The sequence below is a fragment of the Equus przewalskii genome, chromosome 20 (genome assembly GCF_037783145.1).
Source record: "Equus przewalskii isolate Varuska chromosome 20, EquPr2, whole genome shotgun sequence".
NCBI lineage: Eukaryota > Metazoa > Chordata > Mammalia > Perissodactyla > Equidae > Equus > Equus przewalskii.
Window position 1 is genome coordinate 10,603,910 of NC_091850.1, and position 23,474 is coordinate 10,627,383.

Here is a 23,474-nt window from a genome sequence, read left to right on the forward strand (position 1 = left end):
GCTATAGTAACCAAAACAGCATGGTACTAGCACAAAAATAGACACACAGATCAATGGAACAGAATCGAGAGCCCAGAAAGAAACCCACATCTCTATGGACAGCTAATTTTCAACAAGGCAGCCAAGAGTATACAATGGAGAAAGGAGAATCTCTTCAATAAATGGTGTTGGGAAAACTGGACAGTCATATGCAAAAGAATGAAAGTAGACCATTATCTTACACCATACACAAAAACTAACTCAAAATGGATTAAAGACTTGAATTAACACCTGAAACCATGAAACTTCTACAAGAAAATATAGGCAGTATGCTCTCTGACATCAGTCTTAGCAGCATATTTTCAAGTACCATGTCTGACCGGGCAAGGGAAACAAAAGAAAAAAGAACAAATGGAACTACATCAAACTAAAAAGCTTCTGCACAGCAAAGGAAACCATGAAAAAAAGAAAAAGACAACCTAACAACTGGGAGAAGATATTTGCAAACCATATATCGGATAAGGGGGTTAATATGCAAAATACATAAAGAACTCATACATCTCAACAACAAAAAAACCAACAACCCAATTAAAAAATGGGCAAAAGATCTGAACAGAGATTTCTCCAAAGAAGATATGCAGATGGCCAACAGGCAATGAAAATATGTTCAACATCATTACCCATAAGGGAAATGCAAATCAAAACTACAATGAGATTTCACCTTACTCTGGTCAGAACGGCTATAATTAACAAGACAGGAAACAAGTGTTGGAGAGGATGTGGAGAGAAGGGAACCCTCGCACACTGCTAGTGGGAGTGCAAACTGGTGTAGCCACTATGCAAAACAGTATAGAGTTTCCTCAGAAAATTAAGAACAGATCTACCATATGATCCAGCTATTCCACTGCTGGGTATTTTTCCAAAGAACTTGAAAACACAAATGCATCAAGATGCATGCACCCCTATGTCCATCACAGCATTATTCATAATAGCCAAGACTCGGAAGCAACCTAGGGACGAATGGATAAAGAAGATGTGGTGTACATACACAGTGGAATACTACTCAGCCACAAGAAATGATGAAATTTGGACATTTGTGACAACATGCATGGACCTTGAGGGTATTATGCTAAGTGAAATAAGTCAGAGGGAGAAAGTGAAATACCATATGATCTCACTCATAAGTAGAAGATAAAAACAATGACAAACACACACACAGCAACAGAGATTGGACTGGTGGTTACAAGAGGGGAAGAGGGAGGGAGAAGGGCAAAAGGGGTGATTAGGCACCCATGTGTGGTGATAGGTTATAATTAGTCTTTGGGTGGTGAAAGTGAGGTAATCGTCACAGAATTTGACATATAGTACGATGTACACCTAAAACTTATATAATGTTATAATCCACTATCACTGCAATTTAAAAAAATGTTAAAAAGAAATATTGCCAGATAGTTCCAAATCTGCATATCTGGGCAAGTGACCTGCCCCCTCCCCAGGAGAAGAGAGTGAGTGTACTTTCTTTAAAGAGTCTAAAAGAGCGAGTTTCCAGACTAAAAGTATCCAGCAGTGCCCAGAACAATGAATTAAAATAAACCTACATCAAGGTACATCATTGTAAAACTTCAGGACACTAGGAACAAGAAAAAGAAGCTACAAGCTCGGGGAGGAGGAACTGGAGGAGGAGTCAGCATGGCTCTGGAAGAGACCTCTTCAAGAAAATTAAAGTAATGAAATCCTGATGGGTCTAGGTGTCTGAACATATTGAGCAGAGACAACTGGTAAAGAATTTAGTGCATATGAAAAATTACACCAAAAAATTATTATTAACTCCAAAGATCACAAAAGTTTGTACAAAAAAGAAGTAATCACATATTTAGATCATTATGACTTTTAAAATATAAATTCATTTAAATGTATCATTCAATACAAACGAGTTCTCATCATTATACATTTTCTTTATATTTAAAGGGACAGTTACTACTGTGTAAAGCATCCACAAATATTTCATGGCTAAAGTAGAGTCTTGGTATTCAAAAAGGTTAGGAAGCATACCTAAGGAAGAGGAGATTATTGTTGAAAAATTATGCAGGAAAATGCCATTGTGATATTTAGAGGCAAGAATTGTAGAAAAGAATCAAGAAAAAATTCAGAAAGTAGAAGTGGTAAGATACAGAAAACCAACTGAACAGTAGACCAGAGGTGATAAGACCATGACAAAAAAAGAGAATTTCTAAACTCAAAGTGGTATGTACATATACAAATTTAAAATCAAAAAGACATTAATTTAAATTTGAGTATTGTTAGGATATAATTGTGATAAGGCTTATTTAAGATGGCACAACTATTTTTAAGGTATAATTTATTCCGTAATAATAATAATAGCTAATACTAGCATTTAATATATGCTACACATTTCTAAACACAATATAGAGTTCATTTAATCTTCACATAAACCTATGATGATAGTACTGTTCTTTTCCCCATTTTTACAGATGAAAATTAAATCACAAAGAGGTAAATACTTTGTCCAAGGTTACTCAACTAGTAAGTATTAAAACCTTGACATAAACATAGGCATTCTAACTTCACGATCCACACTCTTCTTTTTAAAGATTGGCACCTGAGCTAATAACTGTTGCCAATCTTCTTTTTTTTTCATTCTTCTCCTCAAAGCCCCCCTGTATATAGTTGTAAATTCTAGTTGTGAGTGCCTCTGATTGTGCTATGTGGGACGCCACCTCATCGTGGCCTGATGAGCTGTGCCATGTCCATGCCCAGGATCTGAACTGGCAAAACCCCGGGCTGCCGAAGCAGAGCGCGTGAACTTAACCACTCGGCCATGGGGCTGGCCCCACTATCCACGCTCTTAACCGCTTTATATGCAGTGGAAGTTTAAATCAAGAAAATTGTTTGAGTGCCAGGCACAAACTAAATGCCTGCATTTGTTACAGGGATTTTAAAAACAGAGTCTGTTCCAGGTATATTCAGAAAAGGGGTAGATTAAAACTAAAGTGCAGAAATGCAATTTGTAATAGCAAAATACTGATAAAAAATAATTAGTAATAGGTGATTGGAGGTACCACAGTTTATGCAACCACACAGAGGAGTACTGTGCAGCTTTAAAAAGGAATGAAGATGACCTCCTCTGTACAGTTTTAGAGTTATTTTGAGACTATAAGCAAAAACAGTGTCTAGAGTTTTCTTTTGTTTAAAGAGTACAACATAGATGGCAATGGGAAAATAAACCAAATTAATAAAAGTGGTTATGTAGGGGGAAGAGGGAGAGAGGATAGAAGCTAGATCGTTCAGGATGTCTATCTGTTTTGTACTTTTGGCTTTGGAGCTGTATAGATGTTTTATATGATTTAAAATAATAAAGTAAAAGCAGTTCCTAAAGATAAAAAACAAGCTGAAACAATTGAATCTAACTGTTAGTATGTCTGTGGCATAGCCATTTGAGAAGAATATTTTAAGTAACCTTAATACATAGTCTTTTACATATACATCCATAGTGGGATGTAACAACAAAAAGAAACACAAGGAAATTATAAATTGCATTCAATAGTGTTATTGTTATTAGTAATATTGGTATTGTTATTTTGAAACCCATTTGTATATATGTGGACATTTTTATGTAGTAGTTAGAAGCAAATAAGATTATTAGAATCTGGGATTTTTCATAGAAGAAAGATGGAAATATAAAATCAAAGAAGTTATGTAACATGCTATAATCTTAAGTTGGATTTGGTGGATTTATGGTATATACTTCTCAGGAAGAGAAGAATAGATTTGCTAATGCTGTCTAATCAAAGACGTAGAAGAAGTGTCAGTCCAGTGGTAAAAAGCACCACAGCCTAGATTGTGGTCTGTATACATTGTTTCCTGCTGGTTGACTCCAGAGCCCAGGCAGGAGATCCGCAGAATAGACTGGAGAGATCTCTGTGCCAGAAGGAAGAGAAGGAGGGGTTCTGTGAAAAGGAAGTAGGGATCAACTTGAAGGAGCTCCCACTGGCTGATGATGGGACAGTTTGACCTATTGACTCGTCAAAACAAAACTAAACTAAATGGATTAAAATGCAGCAAACGTGTTAAAACCCCTGAGAACTTAATGATTTCCCCCAAGAAGATTGTTATGATTTAAATTCTATTAATATCTGTAAATTAGCTTGTTTTTAACTATCTGTGAATACTTTAGTTGTCTTTAGTGTTTTTTCCTTCTTGTTTGCCTGGCAATCTGAGTGTATGTGCGTTTCACTTGAAATATACAGAACTGTTTATTACCACTGAAATCATTAGATGCATTTTTCAAAACTTTGTTTAGAAGTGAAAACAATACTGCTGATCAAAATGTTGGTAGGATTTCCGTCCTAATGGAAGAACCTTTTTCACTGTGGAGATAGTCAGAATTTGAATCTGTGGCTTTTAAATCACAGCTGCAATATCTTCCTTGGAAAGTGGACTGTAGAATGTTCTGTGTGTGGAAATAATATAGGACCATTCCATATGAATTCTCCCATAGGTATGTCAAATTCGACATGTCCAAAATGAAACCTCATTATTATTAACAGTAGCACAATTGTATTCATCTGGATAACTCATTCCAAGTCACAAAATACAATAGTCTATTTTTGCTCTTAACCATTTGCTCCTAAAGCAGGCATACTTATCTCTCCATCCAATTTTCATAACACTGTAATTTTCTGCTTCAAAGAAGTTACTTCCAGATATTGTCAGAAATTAGTATAACAATCACATTTAGTCAAAAACGTTATATAGCATACTATATTAAGAAACAGTATCTGAGTATTAAAAATGAAAATAATGAGCTAATATTTAAAATTATTATTAAAGCTTTACTGGAACTCTGAGAATAGGAAAATGTCAAAAATTCTGAGTTCTCTCAGCTTTTAAGTACAAGCATAAAAGCACCATTGTCCTAAAATAGTCCTTTATATAAAAAACACAATTTATTCACAATAATTAGTATATTCCTAGTATTTAATATCCATTTAATGAATAATAAAACAGTTTTTGAAATTTCAAATTAAATATACAGATTTAGCTATAGGAATAGTTATATAAAAATACAGTCTTAAACACATATTATTAGATTGCTGATTTTTCTTTTTTTTTCTTTTTTTGCTAAAGATGATTAGCCCTGAGATAATCTTCGTCTTTTTTTGCTTGAGGAATATTAGTTCTGAGCTAACATCTCTGCCAATCCTCCTCCACTTTACATGTGGGTTGCCGCCACAGAATGGCCAACAAGTGGTGTAGGTCCGCGCCCGGATTCCAAACGTGTGAACCCAGGCTGCCAAAGTGGAGCACACTGAACTTAACTACTATGCCATGGGAGCAGCCCCTAGATTGTCAATTTTTAATTCAAGTATTCATATCTTATCAATGATTTCCTACTGGCACACTTACAAAGAAATTGGTTTAATCTGTAACATATTAAATGTTACAAATATTTTAATAGATATTTGGATGATACCTGATTTGCGCTCAATTGGTCAATTAAAAAAATAGGTACAACTAGGGTACAAAAAATGACATGACCTTCTTTCACTGAAAAGGAGAAGCAAATAGATTTTTTGAGTAAAATTGTAAGGGTAATGTTGTACATTACGTAAATTTGAAATTTTCCATAATAAAATTTTTTTTTTTTTTAAAGATTTTATTTTTTCCTTTTTCTCCCCAAAGCCCCCCAGTACATAGTTGTATATTCTTCGTTGTGGGTCCTTCTAGTTGTAGCATGTGGGATGCTGCCTCAGCGTGGTTTGATGAGCAGTGCCATGTCCGTGCCCAGGATTCGAACCAACGAAACACTGGGCCACCTGCAGCGGAGCGCACAGACTTAACCACTCGGCCACGGGGCCAGCCCCTCCATAATAAAATTTTTTAAAAGATTGTGTTATTCTAAAAAGCAAGAAAGAATTAAATACAATTAATTTTAAAGAGCCGGCTGAGATATATAGTTCTTGATAAAGACTAAACTCTATCATGTGTAAATCACCTACCTAGTTTAAAAAATTTAATCTATTGTTTATTTTAAATAAACATTTATTTAGAAAAAAATGGTCAAAGAAATAGACAGAATAACTTGGTTTGTTTTTCTTACAGTCAAAGATGTTAGCAACCAAATAAATTATTTGGCCCACAAATGTGGTAGTGCCTGTTTTCCCCCAGAGGGAGATGATATAATTAGATAACTATATAATTAGATAACAACAGCCAACACTTATATTAGCTGATTACATGCTAGGCATTGTTATAAACGCTTCATACATATAAGCTTATATAATCCTCACTTCAACCCTAGAGTAGGCAAAGTTTTCATGGCCATTTTACAGATGCAAAGTAAGGAACAGAGATTAACGTGCTCACCTCACACAGCTGTGAAGCAGCAGAGCCGATACTCAGACCCTGGAAGTTTCACTTCAGTCTTATCTGCTGTGCTATACTGACTCTCATTATTTTGCAAAAATATAATTAAAAACAAATAGTAAGAAGTAAATATTTTCCCTAGGAAATATCCTAAAAACTTGCCTCATTTTTCAAATGAATTTCACAATGTTCATTCCATATGACTCAGAACAAGCTGTCTTTCAACAATTACCTTACTAATAATATTGCAGAAAAGCAGGAAAAAAAAACACTTCCAATTCAAATTTTTTCTGGGAAGTGGTTAAACATAAGAAACAACCTCTTTTGTTCATCTGTTAGAATACACATATCATAATTTAACAGAGGATTTCACATAATGCATAGTTACAGATTATTAAAAATCATATAGTATGACCCTTTATATAATAAATGAGAGAATTTAAGCCCAGAATGTACTCAAGAACTGTTTAAGTAGTAGCTGGGTGTGCAAACCAAGGCACAGGTCAAGGAGAGAACAACATTCCAAACGCTCCGTTGGTATGCTTGAGACGGCATTTCTACTGGGCAGTGATAACCATGGTGCAATCCTTAACAGAAGAAACACAAATTTCTGGGCTTCCAAATGACTTACAGTGTACACATTTAGAGAGAACACATATTTACTAAATTCAGGATTATGAAGAAGTTTACAACCTAGTAGAGGAGAAAGAAAAAACACACACACTGAAAAATCTACAAAGACAACATCAAAATGGCATGGCATTTTCTCTCAAATTTCTATCATTCTCATGTTGCCAATCAGTTGTTCCTCAAATAGTCAGAATTAAGTCCAAAGTGTCAATTCCTTGTTAGCTCCTCTATGTCCAGAGAAGAAATTATCATTAAAGCAAAAAATGAAACTACTATTGTGTCAGACAGATTAAGTTCCTCAATAGCCACTACATCAGTTTGGTAAGGGTATAAGTGCAATAAAAGTTCACAAAAACACTTTAGTAAACAGCATGTCTAATGTTACTTATAAGCTTTGGAACTAGAATATTTTGAAATTAGTACACTGAGGATTGAGAGACACGTGGCAGAAGACCAGGCTCAAGTATCCAGGGTCTCAACAGCTACACACACGTTCCTGTCATTACTCCTTCGGGCCCACACGCTGCTTGGCAATAGTAGCTTACATTCTCACCCTTAACTCCTAATCTGAAAAAGAAACCAAAGAACCTATAAACGAAAACCAAAGAGTTCTGCCATATTTTCTCTCTATTTGCCCTCTTTTTAGTTTACATTATGTTGGTTTTAAGTTCCTACTGTGATTTCAAATATAAAACAGCAAAAATCAGTGTGCTGAAGAATACATTATGTTTGATAAACGGACTTTCTGGGAAAATTCAGAATTAACCAAAGAACATTTTATTTCAATTCTTGTGAAAAGCCTTTCTACAATATAAGAATTCTCTTAAAGCCTAAGTCATTATTAAATATGAACTTAACATTAGTAAAATATAATTCATTTAAGAATGAATACTGAGAGGAATAATACTCATCCTCCTCCCAAAAAGAAGTGCCAGAGGTACCAGTCGTCCTGTAATGCACCTCTGCCTCAGGGCGACAGGCATCAGGCAGCTCTGACAACTTTGTCTCCTTTTTGACTAAAAACAGCAAGGTCACACGCCAGTTTCCTACACTCTTCACCTAACATTATATCTACAGCTTCAATCACTGCTCTTCTTGCCAACTTTCTCAGAAAACAAACAAACTCTTGCTCCTTTTCCAAGCTAATTCTTCCACCTACAGTCTAGATTTGAAATCCCAATCCCTTGTGTCATCTGGAACCACCCTCCCTTGTACTGGATTACCTTCATTTACAAAACCTACTCAGTCCAGGTTCTGATCATTGCCTCTACACACAAAAAAGCCATCATTTTACTTTTTAACAGTAAAGTCTTGTTATGGGCTGTCTTGCATCTCTCAAAAAGAGATGTTGAAGTCATAACTCCAGGTACCTAGGAATGTGATCTTCTTTGGAAGTAGTGCCTTTGCAGATGTAATTAAGTTAAAATGAAGTTATTAAGGCAGGCCCTTAATCCACTATGACCAGTGCCCTAATAAGAAGAGAAAAAGAGATACAAGGAGAATGTCACGTGACACTGGGGGCAGAGACTAGAGGGATGCATGTACAAGCTAAGGAAGCCAGTGACTGCTAGCAACCAACGGAAGCTAAGAGAAAGGCATGGCACAGACTCTCCCCTAGAATCTTCAGAGAGTGCACGGCCCTGCCAACATCTTGATTTCAGATTTCTAGTTTCCAGAACTCTGTGACAAAGATAATCACTATTAAATATTATAAATTAATTTCTGTTGTTTTACGCCACCCAGGATGTGGTAGTTTCTTACGGTAGCCTAGGAAAGGAATACAGTCCTTAATGACACTGTCAAGTTCCTTCTTTTTCTCATCATTTTAAGATTTAACACTTCAGTAACCTGGCATATGACCCTCTCCAATTGATAGACACCAAAGGTTTTAAATAACACCATTACCCCCACCCTCAACAATCCTCACAGTATTTTCTCTTAGCTCTTGTTCAGTTCTCTGCAGTATTTAACACTGTATTAAGCCTAATTCATGCTTCTAGGGTTGCCAGAAATAGCAAATAAAAATACTATGTTTTACCTGGCAACCCTAACCACTACGAAACTTTTAAGATTCAGCTCCTATCTCAACTCCTCCCTAAAAAATATCCTCTGTAAAATGCTAGGTTAGATGACCCCTTCTACACTCCTAGAGCAACGTAAGCAAATAGATAGTAATGGTTCCAAATAGGAAGTGCTCATGAAAATCACCTGGAGAACTTTTAAAAAGAAATACTAATTTCTTATGTACTACTTGAATTTTCAAGAAGTTCGCCAGGACACATCACATCATGGCAGCGTGAGAGGATCCTTTTTTTGTTTTTTTCACTTTAATCACAGTGAATAAAACATTCATAACCCAACAAGGGCTCCTTTGCATAACACAGCAGGACGCCAGAAAGGTCCACACATCGGTACCTACAAAGGTGGGTGAATTGGAGTAGAGAGAGGAAGCTGAACAGGGGAACAGCAGAGACAGAGCCCAGGATCCTGGCTCTCAGCCACAGCAGGTGAGCCGGCAGCCCCCAGCCCCAGAGAACTGGGTGGGCAGCAGAAAAGACACGCATGTGACTCGAGCCAGCCAGCTAGCCACAGCAGCACCTGTGGCCATGGGAAATGGAGCAGCAGTGGAGGTGGAGCCCCATGATCCTGAGCACCTCCCATCCCCCAGCCTGGGCTAGGAGCCTGGTAGCAGCAGCACAAGTGCACACAGAACTAAGACATTCCCACCACAGCAGGTGACCACAAGGTAACAGGCAAGAGGCAAGAGGGTGCCCCACATACCAGGCTTCCTCCCCACCCTCCCCCTTCCTCCACCACAGCAGAGAAACATCCCACTCAGGTGATCCCAGACACGGCTAAAGGGCCAGCTATCCCTGTGCTCCTAGTGGCAAAGCCAGCAACCACAGAGATACCACAACAGCAAGGCATCAGTGACCCCAGAACGGCAGGCAGCAGAGGAAAGGAGCACCAGCAACACCCCAAATAGAGGTGAGGAGAACATGCAGGACCTCACATAAAAGCCAGAGGCAGCACGCGTGAAATATATCGAAAATTAGCGCTATAGGGCCACCTACTGAAAACAAAAGAAAGACTTCTAATCTCCAAGTAGTTGAAAAGTTTGAATCAAAACAAAGCTATACCTAAATAAAATGTATTTGATAAACCAAATGTGCTGGCAGAGGAATAACTCAGCAAGCACCACAAAAAAACCATGGTACCATGGCAATACATAAAGAAAACAACTCTCGAAAAGCCAAACATAAAGGCATGGAAGATTGTGATCATAAAGAATTCAAAACAGCTGTCACGAAAAGAACTCAATGAGCTACATGAAAACTCAGAAAGACAGCTCAATGAGCTCAGAAATATAATCAATAAACAGAAGGAATACTTTACCAAAGAGATAGAAACTCCAAAAAGAGATGGAACAGAAATTTTGGAGCTGGAGAACTCAAAAAATGAGATGAAGAATGCATGAGACAGCACTGGAAATAGAGCAGATCATATGAAGAAGAGAATAAGTGAGCTCAAAGATAGAAACCTAGAAATGATGCAGGTAGAATAGGAGAGAGAACTAAGACTTTTAAAAAAGGAAGAAATTCTACAAGAATTATCTGACTCCATTAGAGAGGGCAACATGGGGGTAGCCTAGCCTCTTTCATAAGGGTACCTCATAGCTTCTCTGGTGAATTCTACCAAACATTCCAAGAAGTCCTAATACCTAGTCTTCTCAAACTCATCCAAAAAACTGAAGAGGATGGGAAGCTTCCTAACTCATTTTAAGAGGCCAACATTACCCTGATGCCAAAACGAGACAAGGGTGACACATAAAAAGAAAATTACAGGCCACTATCACTGATGAACATAGATGCAAAAATCCTCAACAGAATATTAACAAATCAAATACAACAATACATTAAAAGGATCATACACCACAATCAAGTGGGAGTTATTCCAGGGATGCAAGGATGGATCAACATCAGCAAAGCAATCAACGTGATACACCACATTAACAAAATGAATTTAAAAATCACATCATCATCTCACTAGATGCAGAGGAAGCATTTGACAAGATTCAGCCTCCATTTATGATAAAAACTCTCAATAAGATGGGTATAGAAGGAAAATACCTCAACATAAAAAAAGCCGTATATGACACACACACAACTAAAATCATACTCAATGGTGAAACACTGAAAGGGGTCCCTCTGAGACAGGAAGAAGACAAGGACACCCACTCTCATCACTCTTATTCAATATAATGTTGGAAGTCTTAGCAAGAGCAATTAGGCAAGAAAAAGAAATAAAAGGGATCCAAATTGGAAAGAAAGAAGTAAAACTGTCACTATTTACAAATGACATGATTTTATATATAGAAAACTCTAAAGAATCCATCAAAAAACTATTAGAAATAATAAATGAATACAGTAAATTTGCAGGCTACAAAATCAACATATAAAAATCAGTTGCATTTTTATACACTATCAACGAACTAGCAGAAAGAGAGATCAAGAATACAATCACAACAAAAAGCATAAAACAACTAGGAGTAAAAGTAATCAATGAGGTGAAAGACCTGTACACTAAAAACTAAAAGACACTGAAAGAAATTGAAGAAGATACTAAGAAATAGAAAAATATTCCATGCTCATGGATTAGAAGAATTAACATAGTTCAATGTCCATACTACCTAAAAGAATCTACAGATTCAACGTAATCGCTATCAAAATCCCAAGGACATTTTTCACAGAAATAGAACAAAGAATCCTAAAATTTATATAGAACCAGAAAAGACTCAAAACACCCAAAGCAATTCTGAGAAAAAAGACCAAAGCTGGAGGTATTACACTCTTTGATTTCAAAATATACTACAAAGGTGGGGTAATCAAAACAACATGGTACTGGCACAAAAACAGACATACAGATCAATGCAACAGAATTGCGAACTGAAAAATAAACCCACACATCTATGGACAGCTAATTTTTGACAAAGAAGCCAAGAACATACAGTGGGGAAACGAGAGTCTCTCCAAAAACTGGTGTTGGGAAAACTGGACAGACAGCCACATACAAAAGAATAAAAGTAGACCACTATTTTACACCATACACAAAAATTAACTCAAAATGGATTAAAGACTTGAATGTAAGACCTGAAACGATAAAACTCCTAGAAGACACAGGCAGTATGCTCTTTGACGTTGGTCTTAGCCGTATCTTTCTGAATATGTCATCTCAGGCAAGGGAAACAAAAGAAAAAATAAATAAATGGGACTAGATCAAACTAAAAAGCTTCTCCTCAGCAAAGGAAACCATCAACAAAATGAAAAGACAACCTACCAACTGGGAGAAGACATTTGCAAATCATGTATCAGATAAGGGGTTAATATCCAAAGTAATATATAAAGAACTCATAAAACTCAAGAACAAAAAAACAAACCCGATTGAAAAATGGGCAGAGGATCTGGACAGACATTCTTCCAAAGAAGATATATAGCTGTCCAACGGGCAGATGAAAAGATGTTCAACATCACAAATTATTAGAGAAATGCAAATCAAGACTACAATGAGATACCACCTCATGCCCATCAGAATGGCTATCATTAAAAAGACAAGAAATAACAAATGTGGGAGAAGATGTGGAGAAAAGGGAACCCTCGTACACTGCTGGTGGAAAAATAGAACTAAGTCATGATCTAGCTATTCCACTTCTGAGTATTTGTCCAAAGAACAAGAAAACACTAATTTGAAAAGATGCATGCACTTCTATATTCATTGTAGCATTATGCACAATAGCCAAGACTTGGAAACAACTTAAGTGCTCATCAACAGATGAACGTATAAAGAAGATGTAGTGTGTATGAAACACTACTCAGCTATAAAAAAAGATGAAATCTTGCCATTTGCAACATGGATGGACCTTGAGGGTATTATGCTAAATGAAAGAAGTCAGATTGAGAAAAGACAAAAACTGTATGACTACACTCATATGTGGCAGATAAACACACACATACATAGATACAGAGAATAGACTGGTGGTTACTAAAGGGGTGGGGAGGGGAGGGTGAAATGGGTAAAGGGCACATTTGTATGGTCTTGGATGGCAACTAGACTCTTGTTGAGGAACACAATGTAGTCTATACAGAAGGTGAAATATAATCATGTACACCTGAAATTTATACAATGTTATAAATCAATGTTACCTCAATAAAAAAAAAAAAGGAAAGAAAAGTTCACCAGGTGATTTTGACAAAGCTCTAATCCAAAACTGCTATTTATATAACACTGAATACAGACTGGTTGTTTACTTGCTCCCCCACAAAAGAAGAATTAGTTAAGAGGAGACACTGTGATTCTCCTATCACCTATACCTAGTAGAAGAAAGCACTGAGTATCAATATGACGGGTTGGCAAAATTATACCCATGGGCCAAATCCAACCAACTGTATGATTATGTAAATAAAGCATTATTGGAATACAGCCACACTCATCCATATACATATCGTCTACGACTACTTTCAACCTATAACAGCATAAATAAAGAGCCAAGAAAAAGACTACATAGCTCACAAAGTCTAACATATTTAATACCGAGTCCTTTACAGAAAAAGTTTGCTGACCCTTGACCTATATGGTGAATGACTGAATAATCAGCAATGACACTACATGCAATCAATTTGAAAGTCAAATTAACATAGATATCTGGAGCTTTATATATGCATATGTGTGTATAAAAATGTCTGAAGAACACATAAAATAGTACAATGCTTGAATAAGTTCAAACTGATGATTACTCTTATTAGATGCATAGCAGTTATCATCTTAGTTAACATGAAAGAAGACTTTACCACCTGCACACACTTTTACCCACTTAGTCCCCCAAATATACTGTGATTATTGTGATTAGCTAAATACATTTCTTACAATGAACCTCTTTGGGCAAACACTTTTTCATTTCACAGGGAACAAATCAAATAGTTTTTAGGATCTAAAGCAATGACATTGTTTTCACACCATAAATGTTATCTTGTTCTGATAGGTACTCTTCACCTAACCAGCTCTCATATCTGACTTAGAACATAGCTAAGAAATTAGAAACAAAAAAGGGATACTTTTACAGCTACACTTCTTGCAAAGTCCATACAGAAAGAATCTGTGTGTATAAATATATATATATACATATACATGTAAAGACATTTTTATATTTACATAAACATGTTTATATGTAAATATATAACTTACTTGATACTACTTATATCTTTAATATATAGATATAATATATAAAGATAATATACAACTCAGCCTGTTAGTTCTTTATTATACATAATTATATACACCATATAAAAATAATATATATCATTAATCTGAAAAGAATACATAAAGATTAACTCAGAGCCTACTGGTTTTTTTTTTTTAATTGAGATATAATTGACACATATTATACCAGTTTCAGGTGTACAACACGATTCAATATTGGTTCTTAATTATACACACTCCATACAAACTTGGTACTCTGATTTCAATAGTCAATCCAAAATAAAAGTACCAAATTTTAATGATAAAAATTTTTCCTCAAAGCAGGCTAACAAACTAGAGGGGTAAGAAGTATCACATGTCACCAGTCTTTGGGTAACTTATAAAAGTTTTTAAAGCCTTGCTACACAAAGTCATTTTTTTAGGATGGGGGAAGGCGGAGGGACCTTGGTTCGCATCCCATCAGCAGGGACCTTCTTAGAAATGTGTGATCTGCTTTTAAGAACATCCTCAGGTGATCTGTATGCACATCCAAATTTGAGACCTCTTGATCCAAAGATATTAAACCAAGTGAATATTGCTAGAAGAAAATACTGTCTAGAAATATTCTTCCCCTTCTTGCCAATCATTCAAACCCAAATGGACATTCAATTTCATAAAATACAGATGGTAAACTTACAACATTCATTTAAAAGATGACAATACCTTGAGCACTTGAACTTGACCTTCTGTAGTGATTTCCTTTAGCAGCTCGCAGAAGGACTGACATAGACCTACTGCATATGTCTGAAATTTAATCAGAAGTCAAAATATACATATGACTATATCTGCAATATCAGAAAAAACATAAAATTCAATTTCAGACTCATTATAATCTATTTGAGAATTATATACTAAAGGTCTAAGCATATAAAGTTTCAACTAGAACTCTTTGGAAAAAGTTTAGGAAACAAAAATATAGTTTATTGCTATAGTGATTTTCATAGAAATATAAGGATATATTTATTCATAGAGCATACTGTCTGTGTTAAAGAATATAATTCATGGAACTGCATCACATCAGCTGTGTAGCGGGCAATGCTTATAAAGTTTTTTCCTCCTTAGAAACAGATCAATATTTTAAATTTTGAAAAGGTACCTCCTGATTTTAAATGAGAAACAAAATAACTACATAAATTTTTACAATGCAAAAGCTACAACATACCTGTAAAAACTCTGTTGATGATAAAAAGATATAACCATTGATGATCTTAAAGCAGGTTCTGAGATTTTCTGAACTTCGTTCTGCCGAAATAATAACTTTTTTTAAAAAAAGAACTAATGCATCATTCAAAATCAGTTTAAATGAAGTGATTTATTTAAAACTAAGTTACATATCCTCCTTTACAAATATTTTCTGAGTGCTATTCAGACTACTAGGATATAGATATCTATCTAAAACCTGGCGCCAATCTATAACTTAATGCTTTCCCATATACCTCCCACAGGTTAGAACAATTTAGAAAAGAATATCAAAGTTTCCTCTTTTTTCCTTTCAGAAAAGAACTTACTAACCATTTGACTCAACCTTTCATTTCAAACTAAATTTTTAGTGCCAGCATGGCAAACAACATGCAATTGAATCATTTCACCATCATATTTTAACATCTACTTAAATAGGTTCACTCAATAAGCATTTAATGAGCATTTAATATTCAGTACTGCACTGCTACTGAATATGCTGCCCTACATATGAAAAGAGTCCCAATTATATCCAAAAATTATATCATGTTTAGATATTCTCAATCTTGGTCTTTGTTCTTCAATTCTGTTCCCCTATAAAAACCTACACAAAAAGGTTCTAAAAAATGTAACTACCAGAACAGCATAGGAAAAATACATCATTTTTAGCTATTCCTTTTAAAGTCCAAAGTACAAAGCTATTTTGTTAAAATTAAATATAATCAAATGTTCATGCAGTGTTATTTTACATCTTATCACATACAATAATGATACAATAGAATACAGATTGGATGTATATAATTATACAGATCAAAACATGATCCCCAAATATCATCTATATCTAAAATCTGCCATTCTTTGTTGCTAATATTTTAGAAATTCTACTCAGTTGCAATAGGACACATTAAAAACAATTTCTTTTCTGGCAAAATATTGGCGTGGCCCCTGGGAGCTTATCTAATCCATAAACTGGTAAAGTGAGAAGACATCCTATGCAGATGAGAATTTCCAGCTCCATGGCCGAGTGGTTGAGTTTGCACACTCTGCTTTGGCAGCCCAGGGTTTTGCTGGTTTGGATCCTGGGTGGGAACATGGCGCCGCTCATCAAGCCATGCTGAGGCAGCGTCCCACATAGTATAACCAGAAGGACCTACAACTAGAATATACAACTATGTACCAGGGATCTTTGGTGGGTAGAAGAAAAAAACAGAAGATTGGCAACAGATGTTAGCTCAAGAGCCAATCTTTAAAAAAGAAAAAAAAAAAGAATTTCCCATATACTTTCACAAGAAAATGACAATCCTATCCCTAGCTCAAAACGTCAGTTTTACAGGCATTATTAGTTCCTACACATTAGGATTTAACAGACTAGTTTAAAATGAGGATGTGGAGGGGACAAGGACTGGCAAACTTGTTACCACGCTAATTAAAGACATAAAAATAAATAACAAAGGCTGCCATTTAAATATTTTTCACAACAAAAGTAAGATAGAATCTCAGGACAAAGGGGCAGGCCTTCATACTGGATAAAGTTATCCTTATGGAAAATTCACACTGTCCTTTTCTCTTGAAGGAGGCAGTCTAGTCAAGTCTGGCCTTGTGCACCTTGTTCAGGAGACCAACACTGCACAGCAGACTGTTTGGCAACCACTGTGAAATGAGAACTTAGAATGGTTACATTCCAGGCATGTCAGAAATATAATTTCTAAATCATTGCCATCTAAAATTTTATCAAGATCTATGATGAAAGAAACAATATTTAAGAAAGATTGATTTTAAAAACCATAGCACCCATTTCTTCTTACAGATATTTAAAAAACTATTCCTGGAACAATCTATAAAGCAAATACTCAAGTGATTAGGTCACTTCATACTGCTTTCCATGTCCCCATTGGGCCATGGAGAGCTTCTACTAAATTTTCTAGGGCATGCTATCATCAGCAAACATTAAATACTGATATTAAAAATAGCCCTAAAATTAATCAATTTATCTATTTTAAGGTATACTGAACACAGTTCATTATATTCATGAGTTCCTAGCGAGACTCTGAGGAAACATTATTGTCTGGTCCTAGTATCAGAAGTTGTACTTCAATCATGCAACAGATCTGTATTTATTTTCAGACTCTGAATAATTTAAGTCAAATGTTCTCAACCAGGGCCAATTCTGCCCACTAGGGTACATCTGGTAATGTCTAGAACTTTGTTACAACTGGCATCTAGTAAGTTAAGGCTAAGGATGCTATTAAGCTTCCTACTAAGCACTGTACAGCCCCTCATGACAAAGAATTACCTGGCCCAAAATTTCAATACTGTCCAGACTGAAAACTCCTAATTTAAGTGACCAAGTTTTTCTTTCACAGACTATGAGAACTCTGAGGCAAATCTGTGGCCCACCAAAATATCTGGTTAACGTGTGCATATATGATTTATATCTATTACTCTCACTATAATTTATACTTTGCTCCTCTTTGTTTTTCTCTATTCTTTTGCACCTATTTTTAATTTGTACTTTCATGTAATTTTATTTATTCTTTTAAGTTTCTATAAAGGGAACAAAGAGAATACATTATTGAATTACATTATAGAGATTCAATAGGAATCTATGTTTAACCATACTATTTAATGTTTATCTTTAGAAATGCAATTATAATAGTTTAGTCTTTTATTTCAAACTCTGATGGAATATAAAGGCTAAAATGATTAAGACAGCCTACATCATCATCAAGGCGGGTGGGAAAAAGTTCCTTCCAAATTAGATAGGAAGCTACCAACAGAACAATTTTATTGGTCAAGGAGCATTAGTTTGGCATTCACAACAATATGGACAAAAGTCAGTCAGATGTTTATCTTTTAAGTAATGAGATAACACTATAAAATAGATTTAAAGGATTTTAAAAACAAGCCCTTAGAACTCAATTACTAGAATTACTTTTAGTTATAGCCTCTGGTTCTACCTAAAATATCTCTGGTTCTACTTACATTTAGGGAAAACAATATAAAATGAGTTTTAGCCTTGGTTTTATTTACACTAATTAACATACTCTAAAATTCATTAACTTAAACATCTTAAAGTGTTCAAGACTGTTGGTTTTCTGTGTTATAAAGGAAAATGAGAAACTTCCTGTCAGTAGCTTTATTTCTACTTAGAAAAAAATAATAGCTATCATATTCATTAAATAAATTTTTAAAAATCACTGATCTAATGTCTTTTCACTGATAAGAAAAGTATGTGTTCATTTTGATCTATATTTTCAAAAGATTAAAATAAATATTCTGGTTATATTTCAAAACACATTTTAAAGCTCATCTGAAAGAACGTATATACAAAAAGTTACACATCAAATATTAATTAGTTGTGTGATACTCAAACAAAAATAAATGTAATACTGAAGTCAAGGTAAACTAAACATGCTCAGATATAATTTGTAAATAGAATTTCTTCATATTATTGAAGCGAATATACATACCACAATGCATAAAACAAATTACATAAAATTTTTTTGTTTTGAAAGACAAAAGTAGGGAATATGCAATTCAATAGCATCCATATCATCTATATTTATTGATACTATTTATAAAATAGAATTTTTTCAATCTGTGAAAATTAAAAAAGTTTTAATCAAATATCAATTTTCACAACAATGAAATTTCACTAGTTTTTGATTCGGTTAAGTAACAAAGCCCACCAAACCAGTGGTTGGGTATTTTTTCTTTTAAAATAGCATAATGTTAATAGTAATAGTAGAAGTAAAAAATATAACTGCAAAACACTTAAAGAGTACTTACTATGTGCCACACATTGTTCTAAACACATAAAAGTCCTTATAGATTTGTGAAGACTATGCATCAACTACAAAGCTTTCTATAGTAAAATTGTACTATAATACTTACATAAATCTACACTCAAAATAGTGTCATAAGGCTATAGTAGGGTTAGTCATAAGCTTTTTGTTTACACCTCTTCCTCCTGGCTACCAATCCTCTCTCCCACATTGTAAAGGCCAGGCATGCTGAATTTGGGGTGGATTACAAAGGTGAAGTGAAACCACTGTGTGAAGTCATCCATATGTGAAAATGGCTGAATCCCGCTCATGACAAAGTTGATAACGGGTCTGGCTGAGGTTCCCATTCTTAGGTCAAGTATAAAGAAGCACTATGGATTACCCAGAATGGCACTGCATGTGGTCTCGAAGTTAGGAAGAACAGAACTCATGGGCTTCCACCAGAGAGTAAAAGGAGGTGAAGAGGATGTTTCCTATTCTCTTTCTCTCTGATATCTTAAAGACAAAACTTTTCCTAGGAGTCTAGCAATGAGTGACTGGTCTATTGCCACTGTCTTCATCTTCGGGAATTTTCTTCCATAATTTTATGGGGACGCTAGATGATAAATAGCAAATGGCTCTTCCTTAGGAAATAGACGGTATTTTGATATTATTTGAGATGTCATCTATTCTGAAGATTGGGGTAGAACAGAAAAACTCAGAAAACATGAAAGACTAATTACATTATCTAGCTACCATGGTCATCCAGCAAATAAAAAGATACTTTTTTAATCAGTTATAATTATGATTTAGTACACATTTGCTGATACTGTCAAAGAGTGAGTTTACTTTTCCAGTATATCATTATACTTCAGTAATATTTTTGCCTCTAATAAAATTACTCACTATAACTAAGTTCTCAGAAAAAATAGTCTTCAGATATTGTCATAGTAAGTATGCCTTTTTTCGTAGTGTTTTCCTACATAAACACCCTCTCCTGACAATATTAAACTATTTAGTTAGTATACCCAAAATTATAGATGACACTGAAGATGTTTCATGAATGAGTCTTAAAGAATGGGGACTCTGGGGCCTGACCAGTGACACAGTGGCTAAGTTCACAGGCTCTGCTTCAGCAGCCCGGGGTTCACTGGTTCGGATCCCAGGTGCCGACCTATACACGGCTCATCAAGCCAAGCTGCGGCAGTGTCCCACATACAAAACAGAGGAAGAGTGGCACAGACATTAGCTCAGGGACAATCTTCCTCACCAAAAAAAAAAAGGGGGGACTCTGATGGAAAAAACTTAAATAATTTTTACATTTTATAAATAAATGATTTTTAAAAATAGTGTTTTGCATATTGAAAAAGAAGCAAAGGGCCAGTAAATAGCACTGTATACAATTCTTAACGACTCCATGAGTTTAAACTGTGAATCTGCACTGGTAAAATCCCTCACAAAACAACAACTCTATAAACAAAATATTATTTTTAAAAAAATGTAAGATATTACATTCTAGGGAATGGTAGCTGATATGTAACAGAAAAATATTGATTTTTTTATTATTATTTATCATCAGAATACATGATCAGATTGGCAAAAAAGAATCTAATTAGATCTCATCCAAGGTGCCTTAAAGAGACAGTTTCCTCCTAGCACGGTATCCAAGTTCTCTGGTTTCACGTGCCAAAAGAGTTCTTTCAAACACATTAAAGTTCATGATTTCACAGCTCATACATAACACTTCAACAAACAATACATACGATTTTCTGATATTTAATAATCTTGATTTTGATAGTGCCTTAGCTAAATCAGAAATATGTACAGAGCTCACTTGTGAACAACTGATAGCACAAAGTCATTCTGTAAAAGAAAGTGGATAAAACCATGGTGTATAGAAGCAGTTTTAGAGTAGTCTTTTAAATACATTACAGAACTGCTATCAAACATAGCAAATTTACTAGGCAAAGTTCAAACTTTAGTAGTTTCCTAAGAATAAACTGCTTTTATTTAGTAATTTAGTAAATTTAGTGTTTGCTCTTTAATAAGCAGAAAGTTCTAATTTTGGTACACAGAAAAAAATCTAAAAATTATTAAAACACTATGCAACTTATTTGTCAATATCAGGGATATTAGTAAAAACAACAGGTATAATTTAAAGTCATCTATAATGGCCAAAATTATGACTACATTCAAAAACAGTATTAAGTTTATGCTTTAATACATACCAAGAAGTGGTGACATATTCTGAAATATACGAAGCAACTCTGGGGTAATACATGGGCTGTTTTCCAAAGTCACTAACCTAGGAAGAAAAAAAAAAGATGATTAAATCACTTTCCACAATCATTAAAGCTGTTAATAATGCAAGCTAAATACAAAAAAACTGTCCCATCTAAAGGAAGAAAAATGGGCAATACAGAAAGTTATAAAAATTATCATTCTAGGAAAAAAATTACCAAACTCATTAAAATTAAAAACTTATCTATAAATCATAATTATTATTTTTATATACACAGCAAAAATAGGAAAGTAATCACATACTAATATAGTTATAATAATACAGTTATAATAATAAAGCAAAACTATGATTTTTATAGATTGGTCAAGGAGAGATAAAAACTATTTTGTTTTTATTTTCTCGATATATTCTTCTGTCACATGTAATTGATGTATCCCTTCAACGAGACACTGGGCTAATTAATTAGTAAAACAACTTATGCTAAATGTTTAATAAATATGAACTTAGTAAAACAATCAATATGAACAAAGTCCAATTACAGGCCAATCTCACTCATAGCATTAGCAATTTAAAATAATCAGTGTATAAAAAGTAAAACATAGGGGCTGGCCCCGTGGCCGAGTGGTTAAGTTCGCGCGCTCCGCTGCAGGCGGCCCAGTGTTTCGTCGGTTCGAATCCTGGGCGCGGACATGGCACTGCTCGTCAGACCACGCTGAGGCAGCGTCCCACATGCTACAACTAGAGGAACCCACAACGAAGAATACACAACTATGTACCGGGGGGCTTTGGGGAGAAAAAGGAAAAAAAAAAAAAAAAAAGTAAAACATATATGAGTTGCAGTTTATCACAGAAGTGTGCAGTTAGTTTTACCTCCGGCACTCCCACCCCCACAAAGAAGTTAAAGGAGAAAAGACATGATTGTCACAATAGATGCAAGAAAAGAGGTGAGGGGGATCCTATTCAAAACCCAACATTCACTACAAAAACTCTTCTCTAATTAGAAACAAAAAGGAACGTCCATAACCTTCTAAGAGAGTACCTACCAAACACTCATAGAAAACACACCATGTCATGATATGTAGAAACCATTCTCTGCAAAAAAACAGAAGAACGCCTCAAAGAACATTCTCTATTGCCTTATCTACCTTGACATCTATTGAGCGCATGTATGGAGGGCCTCGCACATGATATGCCAAGTGAGTTAATAAAAGATACAAGGGTAGCAGAAGAAAAAGTTAAATAGTCTTTATTTACAGAAGACATGACTGATAGAAAAGAGAAAGAATTCATAGACAAATTATTCAAATTACTGAGAGAGTTCAGCAAGGTTGCTAAATAGATCCATACACAAAAATCAATTGAATTTCTATACATCAAATACTTAAGATTTAAATGGATGATATTATAAGAGTCATAGATAACAACATTCTAACATCATAACTCTCTAAGCTGTTATACAGAATCAATAAAACCTGAATTCAAATTCCTACAGGGTTTTCCTTGGAAATTAGGCAAGCTGATTCTAAAATTATTTGGAAGGCAAATGACCAAGAACAGCCAAGAACTTTCTTAGGAAAACAAAAAGTATGGGGAATAGGAGGAGATACTTGCTTTGCCAGATATTATGACTTACTAAAAAGTCACTGTAATTAATATTATAAACAAAATAAAAAGCACAAGAAACAGACCTCTTAGTCTGTGACAGATGAGGTTCCAAAGCTAAGTAAGGAAAGTTTAGACTACTTAGTCTTCGGTGGTGACATACTAGACCTCTACACCTCACAAACAACACAGAAAATAATTCCAGTACTTATATGAGAAGGGTAAGGCTTTACTTTACAAGACGTCAGGAGAACATTTTTGTGGCTTTAGGTTAGAGAAAGATTAAAGGAAAAGAAGAAGAAACATGACTATATTAAAGTTAAAAATTACTGTCTATCAAAAGATGCTTCAAAAAAGTTAAAACATAAGTCACATACTGGAGAAAACTGTTTTCAATA

General features: G+C 34.9%; 1 protein-coding gene and 1 long non-coding RNA gene across 3 annotated transcripts in view; both read right to left on the minus strand.

The window, feature by feature from the left end:
• The window catches only part of IPO11 (importin 11), a 230,444-nt gene that overhangs the window by 111,254 nt on the left and 95,716 nt on the right, over positions 1–23,474 (minus strand). For both annotated transcript variants that reach the window (XM_008527674.2, XM_008527675.2), the window contains exons 22-24: positions 21,461–21,537; positions 15,452–15,531; positions 14,953–15,033 (exon numbers count right to left, since the gene is read on the minus strand). In XM_008527674.2, coding sequence (XP_008525896.1) covers positions 14,953–15,033; positions 15,452–15,531; positions 21,461–21,537 — 238 coding nt within the window. The remainder of the gene's footprint in view (positions 1–14,952; positions 15,034–15,451; positions 15,532–21,460; positions 21,538–23,474) is intronic.
• On the minus strand, positions 5,621–11,247 carry LOC139077909 (uncharacterized). Its single transcript, XR_011530557.1, has 2 exons — positions 6,367–11,247; positions 5,621–5,898 (listed from the first exon to the last, which is right to left on the minus strand). It is a non-coding gene; the product is annotated as an uncharacterized lncRNA (long non-coding RNA).